This window comes from Martes martes (genome assembly GCF_963455335.1).
Source record: "Martes martes genome assembly, chromosome: 14".
Lineage (NCBI taxonomy): Eukaryota > Metazoa > Chordata > Mammalia > Carnivora > Mustelidae > Martes > Martes martes.
The window spans coordinates 19380005-19395275 of record NC_137902.1 but is presented as its reverse complement, the minus strand read 5'-3'; the positions used below and the strand labels follow the sequence as shown (position 1 = coordinate 19395275).

At 37.1% G+C, this 15271-nt stretch overlaps 1 protein-coding gene across 3 annotated transcripts; it reads right to left on the bottom strand.

Moving 5' to 3' along the window:
• Nucleotides 1–3983: 3983 nt before the first annotated feature.
• On the bottom strand, nucleotides 3984–15167 carry SMNDC1 (survival motor neuron domain containing 1). Of its 3 annotated transcripts, none has more exons than XM_080822767.1 (7): nucleotides 14959–15156; nucleotides 13623–13742; nucleotides 10736–10923; nucleotides 8595–8737; nucleotides 7825–7986; nucleotides 5785–5938; nucleotides 3984–5307 (listed from the first exon to the last, which is right to left on the bottom strand). In XM_080822767.1, exons 3-7 carry the CDS (start codon nucleotides 10736–10738, stop codon nucleotides 5170–5172), a joined length of 600 nt encoding a protein of 199 aa, XP_080678893.1. In that variant the 5' UTR covers nucleotides 10739–10923; nucleotides 13623–13742; nucleotides 14959–15156; the 3' UTR covers nucleotides 3984–5169. The 3 variants fall into 3 exon arrangements, with proteins under 3 accessions (XP_080678893.1, XP_080678892.1, XP_080678891.1); XM_080822766.1 differs by lacking the exon at nucleotides 10736–10923 and adding an exon at nucleotides 13892–14000 and having other exon boundaries at nucleotides 14959–15089; XM_080822765.1 differs by lacking the exon at nucleotides 10736–10923 and having other exon boundaries at nucleotides 14959–15167.
• Between the last annotated feature and the right edge of the window lie 104 nt (nucleotides 15168–15271).

The window sequence follows — 15271 nt, the reverse complement described above, 5'->3', positions numbered from 1 at the left end:
ACAGGTACTGGCTGACAACCTCACTTCTTGGTTCTGTTTTACCTTTCTATACCATCATAAATTATTAGGGGAAATGGCTTAGACGAAGCTCTTTTAAAGTACTGCCAGCTAACTTCGTGTAATTTTGAAATTTTTTCCTTTTCCTCAAACTCTTAGCTCTTTGTTATAGAGGAATGCTTGAAGTCTTTATTGGTAGAGCAATAACTGGGATATTTATCTCGGATTTTCAAACCAGGGCACCGAACAGCATTATAGAAACATAAAAGCCATAAGGTGTCTCTAAAATGCATACTACAAATGCAAATTTAAAAAGCTAGTTGGTTCTAAACTAGCAGCTTTATCACACTCTGAAAGGTATGTCAACTAAACCTGACAGTGCTTTTGGAGGGAAAAACCTGGCAAAAGAACCAAAGGGATACTTACTCCTTCCTGCATACTTCTGAGCAATGAACAATTGGACAATCACCATCTATTACAGACTAGTCTAGCTGCCGGTCTCAGGCTTCAACTCTGGTTCTCCCAGGATATAGAGCCAAGTGTCCTCCAAGCCTGAATTCTTTTCTCTGGTCAGAAATGCACTGCATCTTGCTAAAGTGAGTACAGGGCTTGAAAGGGGAAAAAACAAAAGCACATCAGTTTTCACCAAGAGAGGCAAATCATAAGCCAGCAAAATAATAAACGTGACTTTGGGCCTCAAGTTGAGAAAGTAGCTCTTCAAACAAAAAGCAGCCTTTCTCTTAATGCATGAAACTATGGCTTCTTTAGCTGCGATCTTAAGAAAGTAACTGGGAACACAAATTACAATTTTAATAATTTCAGTAGCTTAAGTCTGTGCTCGTTTCATAAAAGTGAATTGGTGAAGTGCCAGGTGTAAGTAAATTGTCAGTTTTTATTTCCTGGGAACTAAAATTGGTAATTTTAGCTAGTTCAGCTGTCAACTACCACAAACCCCATAGTATGCTCAGATCTGCTTTACCCCAGTCAAGGCCACAAAAGAACCACCTTTATATATACAGAAGCTGGAAGGCAGAAAAGGCAATTGAAGAACCTCACAGAACTCTAACAGCTTCTTCGTCTTACATATTTTTTTTACTTTCTGTTGGCTGGGCCAGGACAAATTCTTAGAATGACAATATTAGTCTCTGCACCTTTTAAGGTATTTTAAAAACTTATCTATACATAAAAATCATAGTATAAGAGGATTCAGTTACTTGTGTTTTGTTTAAATTATGGTATTACCTGTTCTGTTGCCCACTATGTTCTTCCTCTCCACTGTAGTAAAAATTCAGTTTAACTTGCAACTCAAAAACCCTAAAGAATGTTGACATTTACTGTTGAATAGGTAAATTACCATTTATACTGATTGTTTCATAGTATAATATAAATAATACAATCCAGCAGATATTTATTGAACTGCAAAGATTTTAACAAATACAAAACCTTACTGGTTTTAAGATTTTTTCTTCTTTCGTCTTCAGTTAATGTCCAAGTTGAGGCAAAAAGCCAAACTAAAGCTCCAAAAATATTTTTTGGCTAAATTTGCACAAGTGACATTTTTTTACCTTTTATAATTACAACCTACAGACACAACTTATAAAACTATGATTTTCATTTGTCACCAGATGGTTTTCTGTATTTTTTTTAAAAACATTTATTTGAGAGAGTTAGCAGATGCACAGGAATGGGAGGAAGAGGGGGTGGCCAGAGGGAGAGGGAAAGAGAATCTCAAGCATACGCGAGCTGAGTGTGGAGCCCTGTCACACGGGGCTTGATCTCACAACCCTGAGATCATGACCTGAGCCAAAATCAAAAGTTGAACACTTAACCCACTGAGCCACCCAGGTGCCTCTTCCCTTGCTATTTTAAAGGCAGATACACTCAGCATTAAAACTGCACTGTAATGAAAACATACCCACATGCACATATACTGTGACAAAGCATACTAAAATAATGAGTTATGATAAACAGATGCATTTCATTTTGGTCTGATGCCTAATTTTAATAATTGGGCTAAGGAAATTGCCCGTTAGTAATTTTTCCTTCATTTCAAAAGTCAAATTGTTTTTGTATTTAACCTAAAACATGGTTCTAGGCCAGGGGGGATGCACATCAGAATCACCTCTGGTGTTTGTCAAAAACAGATATACTTTGGCCTGGAATAGGACCCAGATCCAGGAACCCCTCTTTTAATTTTAAGCAAGTATTAGGGTAACTTTATTATAACCTGTACTCCTTTCCCATCAGAGACATGCCCTAAAATAGTCTAATACAAAAATTTAAACTTCTAGCACGTACTGAATTTAATCACTCAGGTAATTTGACAGAGTTCAGGAATACATTTATAATTATGGGCTTCAAATTATAAACAATGGACGTTGTTATCCATTACGATGTGAACTGTCATTGTTAAGGAAAAACAACAGTCACCATTACCACTTGCACAGTAAATAGCAAACACGTCTACCATGTTTACCATTTCAGGTATTCTAATAAGCACTTTACTAATTAACTCACTCATCTTTACAACCTAATGAAACTGGTATGTTTATTCTACAGCTAAGAAAGCTAAGACAAAGAAGAGTTAGGCAAACAGGTGAAAGTGAGGGGCCAGGATTCTAACAGCAGTCTGGCTCCGGAGTCCTTGCTCTTCCAATATGGTCTTTCTACATGTTAATTAAAAAAGCATTTGTTGTCTGTGATACTAAATTTATTATTACTAAAATTTATTAATGGGGGGGTGTATGAGGCCTGTTCTTTCTTGAAATGATCAATAACAAAGTCAAATGTCAAGTTTTGAGAAGATCCATGCAACCATAGCTACTTGGGGGCTGTATATGACTCATGTCAGGAACTCATTCTGAGTTTCAGAGTTTCAAGACTCCCTTTTTGATGGGGAAACTACATTAAATTTTTTAACAGAGTGTTCTATATATCACAAAGTGTCATATTTGGTTTTAGAGTATTGAACTTAGCCACCTTCCCTTGTAAAATATCACTGGCATCATGCTTCTCATGAAAGCCTCACACTAGGAGATAGGTGCTCCATCCCCCCAGGGATCCTTTTAGTTGAGTCCAGAAACATGATCATTATCTTGACACTAAGCACTTTTCAAAGGGCTACATCTACATCTTTTGACACAGAGACTAGGGATCTCATGCTATACTTTTTTTTTTTTTTAATGTTTTATATAGTATGGTCATTATTCCTTTTCTCTCTCCTACAAAGCCCCATAGGAAAACTAATGTGCAGAAAGGAAGGCCCTTGGGTCAAAGGAGATACAAGTCTTAACACAAGAGTCTTGCCTATACAAATAACAGGTAAATTACTATACCAACAAATGTACCAAGGTGATCTCACAAAAACTCATTCTGTGTAGTCAAACATCGTACCAAATTTCTTTCCATGTGCTCTTGAATTTAAAGGGATCCCTTGCAATCCTTCAAAGATAGCATTATTAGGAGATTTGTTACACTGGTAACAAGAACAGTATATTTTTAGGAGTTCTTCAAGCTAAGTAGCCCTCTACTGCTCTAATTTGTGCCTTGTATTTAAAAGAAACTTCACCTTTCATTCTGTCCTACATGCTCTACCCTGTGGCCATAAATTACAGGAAGGAAAACTGATCCTCCTGGGCTGGGAGGGAGGTGAAGGGACAAGGTAAAGAATTCTACTTCTCAACACTGTACTCCCTAAGTTTCAATTTGCCAAAATTTTAAAGTCTTGAAGTTTTTATTTTTTCCTTTAACTAAAAATGTACAAACACCTCTATACACAGTACAAGCCCTTAAGATAAAAATGGTTTGTCCTTTAGGATCCAACTTCTCATGTCTAATGGAAGTACACAAGGATTTACTGAAATCTTTGTCACATACTCAGTACTCTCGCCTGCGGAAATGATGAATGCAAGCAAGAATACTGAAGCTTAATCACTATATCAATGCTGCCAGCTAGGACTTCACCACCCTTCTCGTAACACACCCTGGAGATTTTAAAAAACACTTTATTTAATAAAAGTTAAACATACAAAAACTGAAATTAACACACACCCTAAAAATCACCATCTTCCATTAATAGGAAGACACTTTACTATGCATATATTTGGCTTAAACTCAACTCAGGATACTGTGATGTTCACTTATACCAACAAATGCTGACAACTTGATCTAGTTAACAAAAATTACAAACTCCTCTACATGAACATAATATACAGGGAAATTCTGGTGAGATTAATGCACAAGAAATACAATAAATTCTTAATGATGAAACATTCAGTACTCTTGTTCATTAATTTAGCCTTGGGTGGTTTTTTTTTTTTTTTTTTTACAAAAATAGTATCTACACTGTATACAGGGCTATACATCAGCTTTTTGTTTTCTTATATAAACATTACACATCCAAAATATGGTACCACTACCATAAGGGAAAGATCAACACAGGAAAAGCGTAAACATTAAAAAAAAAAAAAAAAAAGACGACGAAGAAGGAGGAAAAAGAAACCAAAAACAAAAACAGAAAACAACAACAAAAAAAACCCTTAGGAAAGGAAGCTGGTCCTAAACATGGTTCTTACATGAAATTAAAACTCAATGAAAAAATTTTAAGAGCTGGATCAATTTTAGAGATAGCCTAATATGCTTAGGAAACAAATTACTGAAGAAAAACCTCAAAACAAAGTTTGACATTTTAATCAAATTAACCTATTTTTAGGCCTCATTAGCAACAACTAGGTTCAAAGTTGAAGGGAAAAAAAAAGATCTCTTTAGGTTGGTATTTTGCCTTGCTGTTCCAGTGAATTACTACAGTATGTGGCAAGTTCAAAGCATCTGAAAATTCCAAGTTAGGACTTTACAAAAAGTACACACCATCCATTAAGTAAGGGCCTGATATTTGGAAAATCAACAATTCATCTAAGTGCTGTATTTATGCAGCATCTATCTAGAAAAGTTGCTTTATTCAACAAACTTGGAGGAAACTGGTAGTAGTAACGAAAAGTTAATGAATAGCAGTTATCAAATGCAATTTCTTCAAGTTTCATTCTATTGAAGTCAAACAAGGACGACAATGGTATCTTCCTTACTCATCTAACAAATAATTTACCTTTAGAAAAATATAAGGATAAAAAGGTAAATGTAAAGCCCTGCAGAGATGAAATCCAACAGTTTTTCTGATTATTGAGGCATCAAATGCCTGACATTGTATTTAGAGGTATCTTGATATTGTGTCATAGGTTTATCAGCAATTCCACAAGTTCCTACTCCAACTTTTCCGGTTACACTCTCAGGTGAAGCAAAAATACTCCTTTTTACCTAGTGGAAATGAAACAGAAACCATTCTGATTAATTTTGGGGGGAAAACATTTCCAGAATACACTTAAGAAGTACAGTACACATAAAGGGAATTGGAGTGCTCTTTTAAATAAAATCTACCAGTGATGCCCAGCATATAAGCACGTTAACACAGCAGGTAGGGTTCATCATACTCCCTCTAAGTGGTATGTAAGGTAGCAAACAGTTTCTCAAACTTTAGTTTATAGAAGAGTAAACAATCTAGATCTTTTGTAATTTCTGATATAAACTCTCTCATTCATAGTGTTTCTCTGCAGAGAGACAGTGGCTAATGGAGATACTGTGCAACAAGCCAAACAGAAGATTAAAGAGGATTTTGAATTCAAGATCCAGTTATGTATTTTTTTAAACCTATGTATCTCCTTTTTCATTTTAAAGTTATTTTAATGACAATTACACTTTTCAAATTTATGAAGAACAATGAAAGGATATACTAACCTGGCCTTTTTTGTTTTTAGAATAGGCTCTGTTGTTGAACTGTTGCCATTTAACCTTCTGGTCCTCTCTTTCCTGCTCAAGTTCTTTTATTCTCTGTGCTTTTTTCAAAGCTTTCTTCTTTTTATATTCACGCTGCTGGGCAATCATTTCTTTTCTGTGTGGATGTAACAGTTAATGTTAAGATTTAACAGATGATTTCCTTAGAGATATTTAGCAGTACAAAAAACAAAAAAAAAACAAAAATATCCATAATAAACTTACACATTACATGAACAGAAGCACTAACACCAACACCACCAATCACCCAGTACTACTAAGAAATGTTATTTGAAATACACAGTATCCCTGGACGCTTTCAAACCATATCTGTAATCTACTACCTACTCAAATACATTTTTTAAATATTTTATTTATTTACAGAGAGAAAGGAAGTGAGCGTGTGCAAGTTGGGGGGAGGAGCCAAGGGAGAGAGAGAAGCAGACTGCGCTGAGTGTGCGGAGCCTGACTTGGGATTTGATCCCAGGACCCCAAGATCATGACCTGAGCCAAAATCAAGAGTCAGTTGCTCAACTGACTGAGCCACCCAGGCATCCCCTCAAATCATATATTTAAACTATGACTTTTTGATGTTTACACTGCTTTTGTCAAGTACATTTAGAAATGAATTTTAACATTAATAGCTGTCTAAACCTTTATCCATTTCTAAATGGACAGTAAGCAAGTTTAATATGCTGCACTTAGAAAAGAGATGCAGAGGTGCCTAGGTGGCTCAGGTCATGATCCCAGGACTGATGGGAGTCCTGCATTGGGCTCCCTGCTTAGCAGGGAGTCTGCTTCTCCCTCCCTCCCTCTCAGCCTGCCGTTCCCCCTGCTTGTGCTCTCTCTCCATCATTCTCTCCCTCTCAAATAAGTAAAATCTTTAAAAATTAAAAAAAAAATTTATCTCTATTTCACCTCGACAGGAGAAGCACAGGAGAATAAAGGGAAATCACAGCTTAAAATTCTTAAAAACAAAAACTGGGGTTTTTAAAAAACACTCCTCTATATAGGATCAGAGCCTAAAGCTCTCTCAGTAATTTCTGCTAACTTTCAATAATTTACATACTGACTTTCTCACCAAAAGGATGAAGAATGAGGTCTTTAAAAAAGAGGCAATATGATCTAGATGCCTCTGTATCATATAATCACCACTATGAAGCTAAGTGTGGCTTGTTTTTTTTTTTACACTGATGTCAAAGACTAAAAAAAATAAAGATGTTACAATGTTCTACAATCCGATATTTTCATTAGGATACTCAGGTAGTATAATTTTTTCCAAGTTCAAATATATTTAAGTAGCAACTTAAGTTTTAAAAACTTGTGACAAATCCGAAAAAGAGAAAATTGGGGCAAATACGTGTAAGATAACCGTAATATTGTTAATTCTACCTCTTAAATACCATTCAAACCATACACTTCTCTCCCCCTACCGCTGCTCCCTGGGTTCATGCCACATTACCTCACACCAGGATCACATCAGTAGCTGCCTTCCCTCTGCCCGTCAGTGATTATTTGAAAGCTCAACTATGATCACATGATATCTCCTCTATTTGAAATTCATCAGTGGCTGTCAAGCTCCTCATAATCTGGCCTTGACCTCTCTAACCTCCTCTCTTGTCAAACCACCCACTTTTAAGCCCCAAGTGTTACCCAAGGAATTTGTTTCTGTTCTTTCCATGTTCTAATCTTGTTTTCTTTTTTATAAGTTTTCTGAAAAGTTTTTTTTTTTTTTAAGATTTATTTATTTGACAGAGACACAAAGAGGACAAGCAGGGGGAGAAGAAGCAGACTCCCCTCTGAGCAGGAAGCCCAATGTGGGGCTTGATCCTAGGACCCTGGGATCATGACCTGAGCCGAAAGCAGAGGCTTTAACCCACTGAGCCACCCAGGTGCCCCAAGAGTATTATAACCTTTTTACCTTAACCTAGCCTGCATGGATTCTACCTCAACTATCAAAGTGGGGAAGACTATACTTAAACTGCTAAAGTCAAAACCACTTACTTTGACATGGGTTTGTTGCCACTGTCCTCCTTTGCCTTCCTTCCTTCTTCTACAGGCTTGAGGTTCAACAGTGGGGTCACTTCAGCATTGCCATAGCCAGCAAAGGTGATTGCAGCAGTGCCGTTTTCTTCATCTATCTCCTCGATCTCCGCTTCGTAACACCTGTAAAGATATCATGACTGTAAGCAGGTGAGTAAAGGTTTAGTACTCAGCCTATAAGACTTACACTGTAGTGCTTCAACTATTATTGTGTCTTAAACGGAACGTCTGTCATCAGTTGGCTCATTAGTAAAGGTAATATAAAAGAGTGGTTGGAATTAGCCATCTACTATGAAAAAAAGGGATCCTAATCAAAATATTGTTAAGAAAGTCCTTAGAGGTCTTTTAAATGTGCTTTAGTTGGTCTCTTTGAGAAAAGATATTTTTATATGAATAATTTAAGTGTATATGTTTCACCTAAGTCTAAGATCGCCAACCATTCACTAAATTTTCAATTTGAGGAAAAAATTAAGATTATTTAAGCTATCCATTCATTTTCCTCTGCTTTGATTTTTCTCTCGTCTAGGATCCAAGCCCTTCAACTGCCCCAAAATGTAATCTAAAGCTAAAAACTAAACTGTATTAGTGGTAACCATCCAAGAATCAAATTGGCTCTACAAATCATATTGGCTACATAGAAGATTAAACAGCGTAGTTCAAACTGAATAAAAACTTCTTACCATTGTGTTTTATTATTTCATGTTATAGTTAGAGTTTTTTTCTACACTTACTGTCCATCTTCACTCCAGATTGCCATACACTTGTCTCCTACTTTCCATGAATGAGTGGGCTGAGTAGAAGCAAAACTGTCTGAACTTGCAAGAGTTTCAGAAGGTTGGGTTGACAGAAGGTCTTTGGTTAGTTCTATAACTTCCTAAAAAGAAAAAACAAAAACCGTAATATTATTTTTATAATTCACTTATCACATACTTTCAGCAGGTTTTCAGTTTTTGATGACAATAGCTCTCACACCATATACCATTTATTAAGTACACTAAACATTTTTATTTGTAATTCATTAACAATACTATGATGTAGGTACTATGATTATCCTCACAGAGAAACTAAGATACAATATTTTATATAGTGGTGGAACTAGGATTTAAACCCATACAGTTGCCTTTCAACTTATTAACCTCAAATACTAACAAAAAAGGGTAGACCTGGGCTTATACCATGCATTATTTCTTTTTTCAAGAGAAAAAAGCCCCACCCAATGCGGGGCTTGAACTCCCAGCTCTGATATCAGGAGTCACCTGCTCTCCTGACTGAGCCATCAAGGCACCCCTACCATGTAGTATTTCTAAGTGCCTATTTTAGCTACATAGATTGAATATGAGAAATAGTCAATTATGAAGGACTAAACTAGGCTCAAGATCACTTTTTTCTCCTATCTTGTCACATATATTTCATGCACCTGGACTGTTTTACAGGGCATTAGTATTAACTCTCTAGCCAACATTTTCCCCACCCCGTCCAAAAAAACAAACCAAAACAAAACTCAAACCTCTTTAAGCAGCCTTATTAGTAATAAAAGTGTTCCTGCTCATATATATTTCTACTAAAATTCTATAGGCACATATAAAAAGCCAGTAGTCTTCCTATTCATTAATTGTAAAACTTAGCCCCCCATCTACATAAGTAAATTACCAGGTTAGATTTAAAATATTCTATAAAGCACATTAGCACAGCTTCATTTAGAAGGGAAAAATAAAATAAATGTAACACACAGGTAGGCAATACCTTCCTGTGTGGCAAGTACTTTTTCTATTTCAGGCTTATACTTACTGGCTTCGTTCAAGGGTGTTTGGTAGGGTTGGTTAAAAAACTTTAAAAGCATGAATTGGTAAGACTGTGCTACCTATCTACTGTATTTTACTCTGATGAAGACCTATGTCATGCAGCTCCATATCTGATTTATTTTAAAAACTTGCATACCTGCCCCCACAGCTGCATATAAAATACCTTAATACATCACACTGTGTTTTGGGAGAAAATGTAGCAAAGTTAAACTCTATACTGAGTTTCTTATTGCTCCCATTGAAGTTTTATAATAGTAGTTTTGGCTTAGTAGCCAAGAAATTACATATTAGCTTTCTCCTAATGATTCTAGATCTTCATGGCTATTTTTGAAAAACTAGTATTTGAGCCTTCAAAAAAAAAAAAAAAAAAGGAATATTAATAAGCCCTTGGGAGAAAGGCCATTTGTGTGAATTAAAAAACTAAAAAACTAAACTAACTCAGATTTGAGTTAAAAACTCAGTAGAGTAGTATCTTTAATGAGATTTTATTAGGTGCCAAAGAGCCATTTAAATATCTTTTTATTAGACAATCCTTTGCAATAAAGCAAAGAACTTCCACATAAATAGATCACGTACTATACAAAGAAGGAGAGTAAATTATCCAGTCTTGTTTTTAGTCAACCACTATTAGGGCCAAGAATATAATCTAGTAAGCCTGACTCAAGAGCCCATATAAACCCTATCATTAAACATTTAACTAAAGCACAAACATGATTTCTATATTTGTAGGTCTCAGATTTAAAACTCTACCTCTCTTAGCATAGAGCATCTTTTTTTTTTTTTTTTTAAGTATAGAGCATCTTGCCATTTTATTTTCATAAGGAAATACATTTTCACCAAAGGGTCCTGAAAAGCTGTGCATGTTACAATTTTCAGAGCCCTGCACTGAAGTGACACTTTAAAAAAAAACGACAGCATTTATCTCTAATAGTCCTTTCATTTTGCCATGTTTCACAAACCCCTCCCAACAAACTATGAAGACCCTTCTCAATGTTTTCTTTACATGTGCATACGGACCAAAGTATTAGAGAAACTATTTTATGTATGAGGGGGTTCTTAAAGGTACATACCATTAATTACTTTTCCTCCCCCAAGTCTGAGTTCTGAAACTGCTCCTTCATCGACAGATGGGCAGCAGTTACAGTAATCGGCAATTCCAGGAAGCATCAGATGTTGTGATCTACATATCAGCAGGTCAAAGGGTGCACTCAAGCACTCTGCTTACTGAAGGAAGGCGTTTCGGGGATGCAGAGAGCCACTGTAATATATGAGACAAGTGACTTGACCCCTGCCTCCTTTAGAACCAGTTTATTCAGCAAAACAGCCTAATAAATTGACTATTTTTGTGATTATCACAGACTGCCTGGGGAGCTAGTCAGGTAGCTAGCCTAGATCTTACTATATCCACTTTTTTAAGTGAAAAAAGGCAATTAGGACTTCAATCAATTAATGTGCTGCCTGCTGTGTTAACTTTATTCTATATGTAAGACAGTACATAAAAAAATAAACATAGACGCCTTACTGGCAAAATGAAGTCACTGAAAAAATGCAGAAAAGCATTTTGTTGTAAATGAAAGGGCAAACAAATTCGTAACCAGGGCAAAGACATTCCACTAAAGGAACACAAAACAAAGGAGGCCACAAACTCAGTTATCAGTCTGAACAAGTATTCAGCAAATATAAAAGGCAGAATTAAATATCAAAGGCATGAGGTATATATCCCAGAAAACAGAGAAAAGATAAAACGGAAAAATATTTTTTAAAAATCCATGGTAAAACAGAAGCTGTAACTGTAATCAATGGAGACAACAATCAGTAGACGGAAGCAGATATCCAAACACTTTTCAAAACGTTATCTAATCTTTAATGATGCCTTCTATCTTTGAGTAATTTTCAGTTCAAAATAGACCTGTATCTAGCAAACAGACATGAAAAATTTGTTTTCATGTCGAAATAAGAGGAAAAGAAACCGTGATCAAGATTGGTCAGGAAAAACATTCTGTATTATTATCTGAAGTTTCAGAACTTAGCTTCTAAATCTATGCTATCCAATATGGTAGTCACAAATGACTACTTAAAAAAATTAAAAATTCAGTTCTTCGGCTACCCCAGCCATATTTCAAATATTCAGTAGTCCCTACTAGCTACAGTACAACACAGTAGATATAAAACATTTTCATCACAACACGAAGTTCTACTGGACAGTGCTGTTCTAAATGGTTGTAGAAAAGATGATACTTCACAGTCAATGACCACCAGGTCATTATTAACTGAACCCTAAGAAGGACATTTATGTGCTTACTACAATGCCTACCACTAGAGTCTCTTTCCCTACAATACTTCCACTAAAGATCATGTCACAGTAAGGCAATTCTGCCTAGACTCTTGACAGTTTATTCTAGAAATATTAAAAAAAAAAAAAAAACCCTCACAATGTTTCAACCTCCACTCCCAAGTTCCCCTCTACCAGTTCCATACATATCCTTCGTTCAACTGCCCAGGAAGCAATATACATAATACCAACAATGTTTTATTTTCTTCAAAGAAAAAAAGGACTGCTTTTAAGCTAGTAGAAGAAGATGCATGCCAGAATTTCTCTTTGAGGTAAACAGAAAATTGGCCTGGGAGTGGGAGAAATTGCTCCCCAAACATCTTTTTAGTATTGGCTAGCACTCTCAAATTCACTGGCCTGACTTCTACATACTGAAGAGGGGTCCTGGTTTTCTGTGTTTTCAAAAATTACATACTATTGCAATTTTAGGCAAGTTTATCCTAATTCCACAATTTGAACTTGAAAATACTCAACTCATTTTAATTATGCCCAGATAAACTCTTTCAAAGTCCTGTATCTGGATCCCATTTCAAATGCCTCATTTATTTGCAGTTCTAATAACTCTAAAATATTAATTTTATTGGGCAAGAGGATGATAAAGGGAGGGAAAGGATTTAGATAAAGATGATTCTAGTTTTGTACTGAATCAGTAAAGAAAAATCACCAAATCAAAACACATTTTAAAACTTTCAAAAAATCAGGTTCAAAATTTTAAGTTCTCAAATTTATTAAAATGAAGTGATACATATGTGTAGATATACAGTATTTTTATTAATCTACCTCGTGTTCTGAGAAGCAACAGATATGTACTATATGGTTTTATGCTTGTTTTGAAATCCCAAGTGCAGGTTTTAAAAAGGCAAGTTTCATACCTACTGAACTTTCCCATGACAAACAAAACTAAGATCTTTCCACATCCATTCAATTTAACTCCAACAAGGTCAACAACTACAATGTAAAATCTAGCCTTAAATTCAAATATTATGTAACATTTATGCAGAAAACAAGTATCTTTTTAGGTATCTTTATGTGTTTTTAATACAAGGTGTTTACCTGCTAGCTTTGAAACACACACACACACACACATTCTCTCTCTCTCTGATTTTCAAAGAACCTTGTGACATTAAAAAAAGACTCTTAATCAGGTTATATTTTTCTCATTGTTTTTATCATTTATAAAATGCTTCTACATTTGTTTTTTCTAATACCAGTATAGGTAACATTTAATTCCATGTATTTTCTTTTAGCTACTTCTCAGATTTCCTTTGCCAGATCTTTAAAAATAAAAGCACTCTCCACTGTAATTTTATATGTACCTCTTCTCTAGGTTTGACAGAGACTTAATTCACATATTTTTAAAAATTGTATGAACATACAAGATTTACATAAGAACAATGCTTTACTCATTCTGATGCATACAACTGAGGAAGCAAACCTACCACTGCGAGCCATGCGCCATGTGCACATACACATGCATGTGCACATACACATGCACACACATGGGAGGAAAGGAGAAGAATCACTCCCCTCCAAATGTTGCTTTGGATTCTAAGCAATAAATCATTTGAAAAATAGAGAAGTACTTTTTCCAAGCAATGTAACTATTAGTGTCCTCTTATACTTACTTGTAAATCTTTCTTTAATTTTAGCAAATCTTCATTTTCTCCGTTTCCGGACAATGCAGCTTCAACTTGCTGGAGTTGAGCTTTGTAGCTTGCCAGCTGCTTTGCTAGATCCTCTGACATCTGGGGGAAAATAAAAAGGGTAAGACCAGGAAAACAACCAAAAACACCATAAAAAAATAATTTCCCTGTCTGCCTGACTTAATCCTTACCAGTTTTGCTCCCAACTCCTTAATATAATTCACTGCTGCAGCTTAACTTATTACCATTACCTTCACTTAGTTCTGAGGAAAGCTGTGAGTCAAATCCAAGCTTCAAGAGGATGGATTCCGCAGATTATAAACTTGTTTTTGTTTCTGTGTGGAATTTATCGGACAAGAGCTAAGGCAAAAGGAAAAAGGAGAATTTCTAATCTTCTTTAAACTCCTGTAACAGGGAAGACACTGTATTTGGTTCAGTTAACAAGGTTGTTACATCTTTGCCGGGAAAATTTTTTAAAAAGCACTAATCTGTTGGAAAAGTCGAGATATAAGAAGAAAATATTTCTAAGCCCTAAAGCAGACTTCCAAAACAAAACATAAATGGCTTTTGGATTAACTACATAGATAATACTCTCTACATGAACTATTAATTGGTAAGTGTGTTCAGAAGCTCTTCTCCAGAGCAAAAATGTTTCACCGGGTCACTTAAACATTGCCGATTCCGCGTCTTCATTAAGAAAACGGCACAAACACTATCCCGTTTAGGCATTCTAAGGAGCGTGCCTTTCACCCAATCTGGCTCATTCTTTTCCGGAAAATAAGATACAAGAATCCTTTCTCGGTTTGTAAAGACAACACGCGGGGTTTCCGAGGATCCTTCTCTGTCTTACAATTCCCGTCCAACCACAGCCCGGAATTTGGAAGGGCTCCAAAGGGGCTAGAGTAAGCCAGGCACCCAACACCTCAAAGCCCGCCACAACCAGACCTCGAAATTCAAACACAAGCTCCAGAGAAACGGAAAACAAACGGAGCGGACCCCAGCAGCGCCGGAGCCTCACACTCCCAAACGCGCTCCGCAGGGAACCGCTGAGGCTTCCTCAAGAGGCCTCCCCATCCCTACCCCACCCGACCGGTTTCCCGGGTTAGCCCCGGTCGTCGCCACCGTACGGAGGTCCTGGCCCCCTTTGGGGCCACTCGGGGCCCAGCTCTGGGTGGCAGAAGAGGCCAGGCCCCTAAGACTCTTGCCGGCGCCCAGGCCTCTCCAACACGGCCGGCTCCTCGGCCTCAGGCCTCGGCTTCAACTAGGGAGAGGCCGAGGCCCGGCGAGGCCCTGCTCTCGCCCTCGCCGGCTTCGTTACCTTGTGTGGGGCTGGGGGCAGGGCGACAGGAAGGGGTCGGGGCAAATGAGCCCAGTAGTAGCGGCGGCAACAGCGGCAGCAGCTGAAGTGGGAAAAATCTCCGCGGTAACAACAAGGCGACTCTGTCCGAAATGGGAGAACTTGGCCGGCGATGGGGGGGAGGGGAAGAAAGCCGGGCACTGGAAGGAGGAAAAGACAGAAGCGGGTCAAATCTCGCGAGAGGTTAAAAGCCTCGCGAGACGTCGCCCTACCCACGTGATTCCTAGCGTTCTCGGCGCGTCCCACCCTTGCGTTAGGGACGCGGAGTGGGCGG

Coding starts and splice junctions, on each gene's coding strand:
- SMNDC1 (XM_080822765.1), bottom strand. CDS start 13,742: ATGTCAGAGGATCTAGCAAAGCAGCTGGCAAGCTACAAAGCTCAACTC. Junction 8,738..13,622: donor AATTAAAGAAAGATTTACAA/GTAAGTATAAGA, acceptor TTTTCTTTTTAG/GAAGTTATAGAACTAACCAA. Junction 5,939..7,824: donor GGCAACAAACCCATGTCAAA/GTAAGTGGTTTT, acceptor ACATCCACACAG/AAAAGAAATGATTGCCCAGC.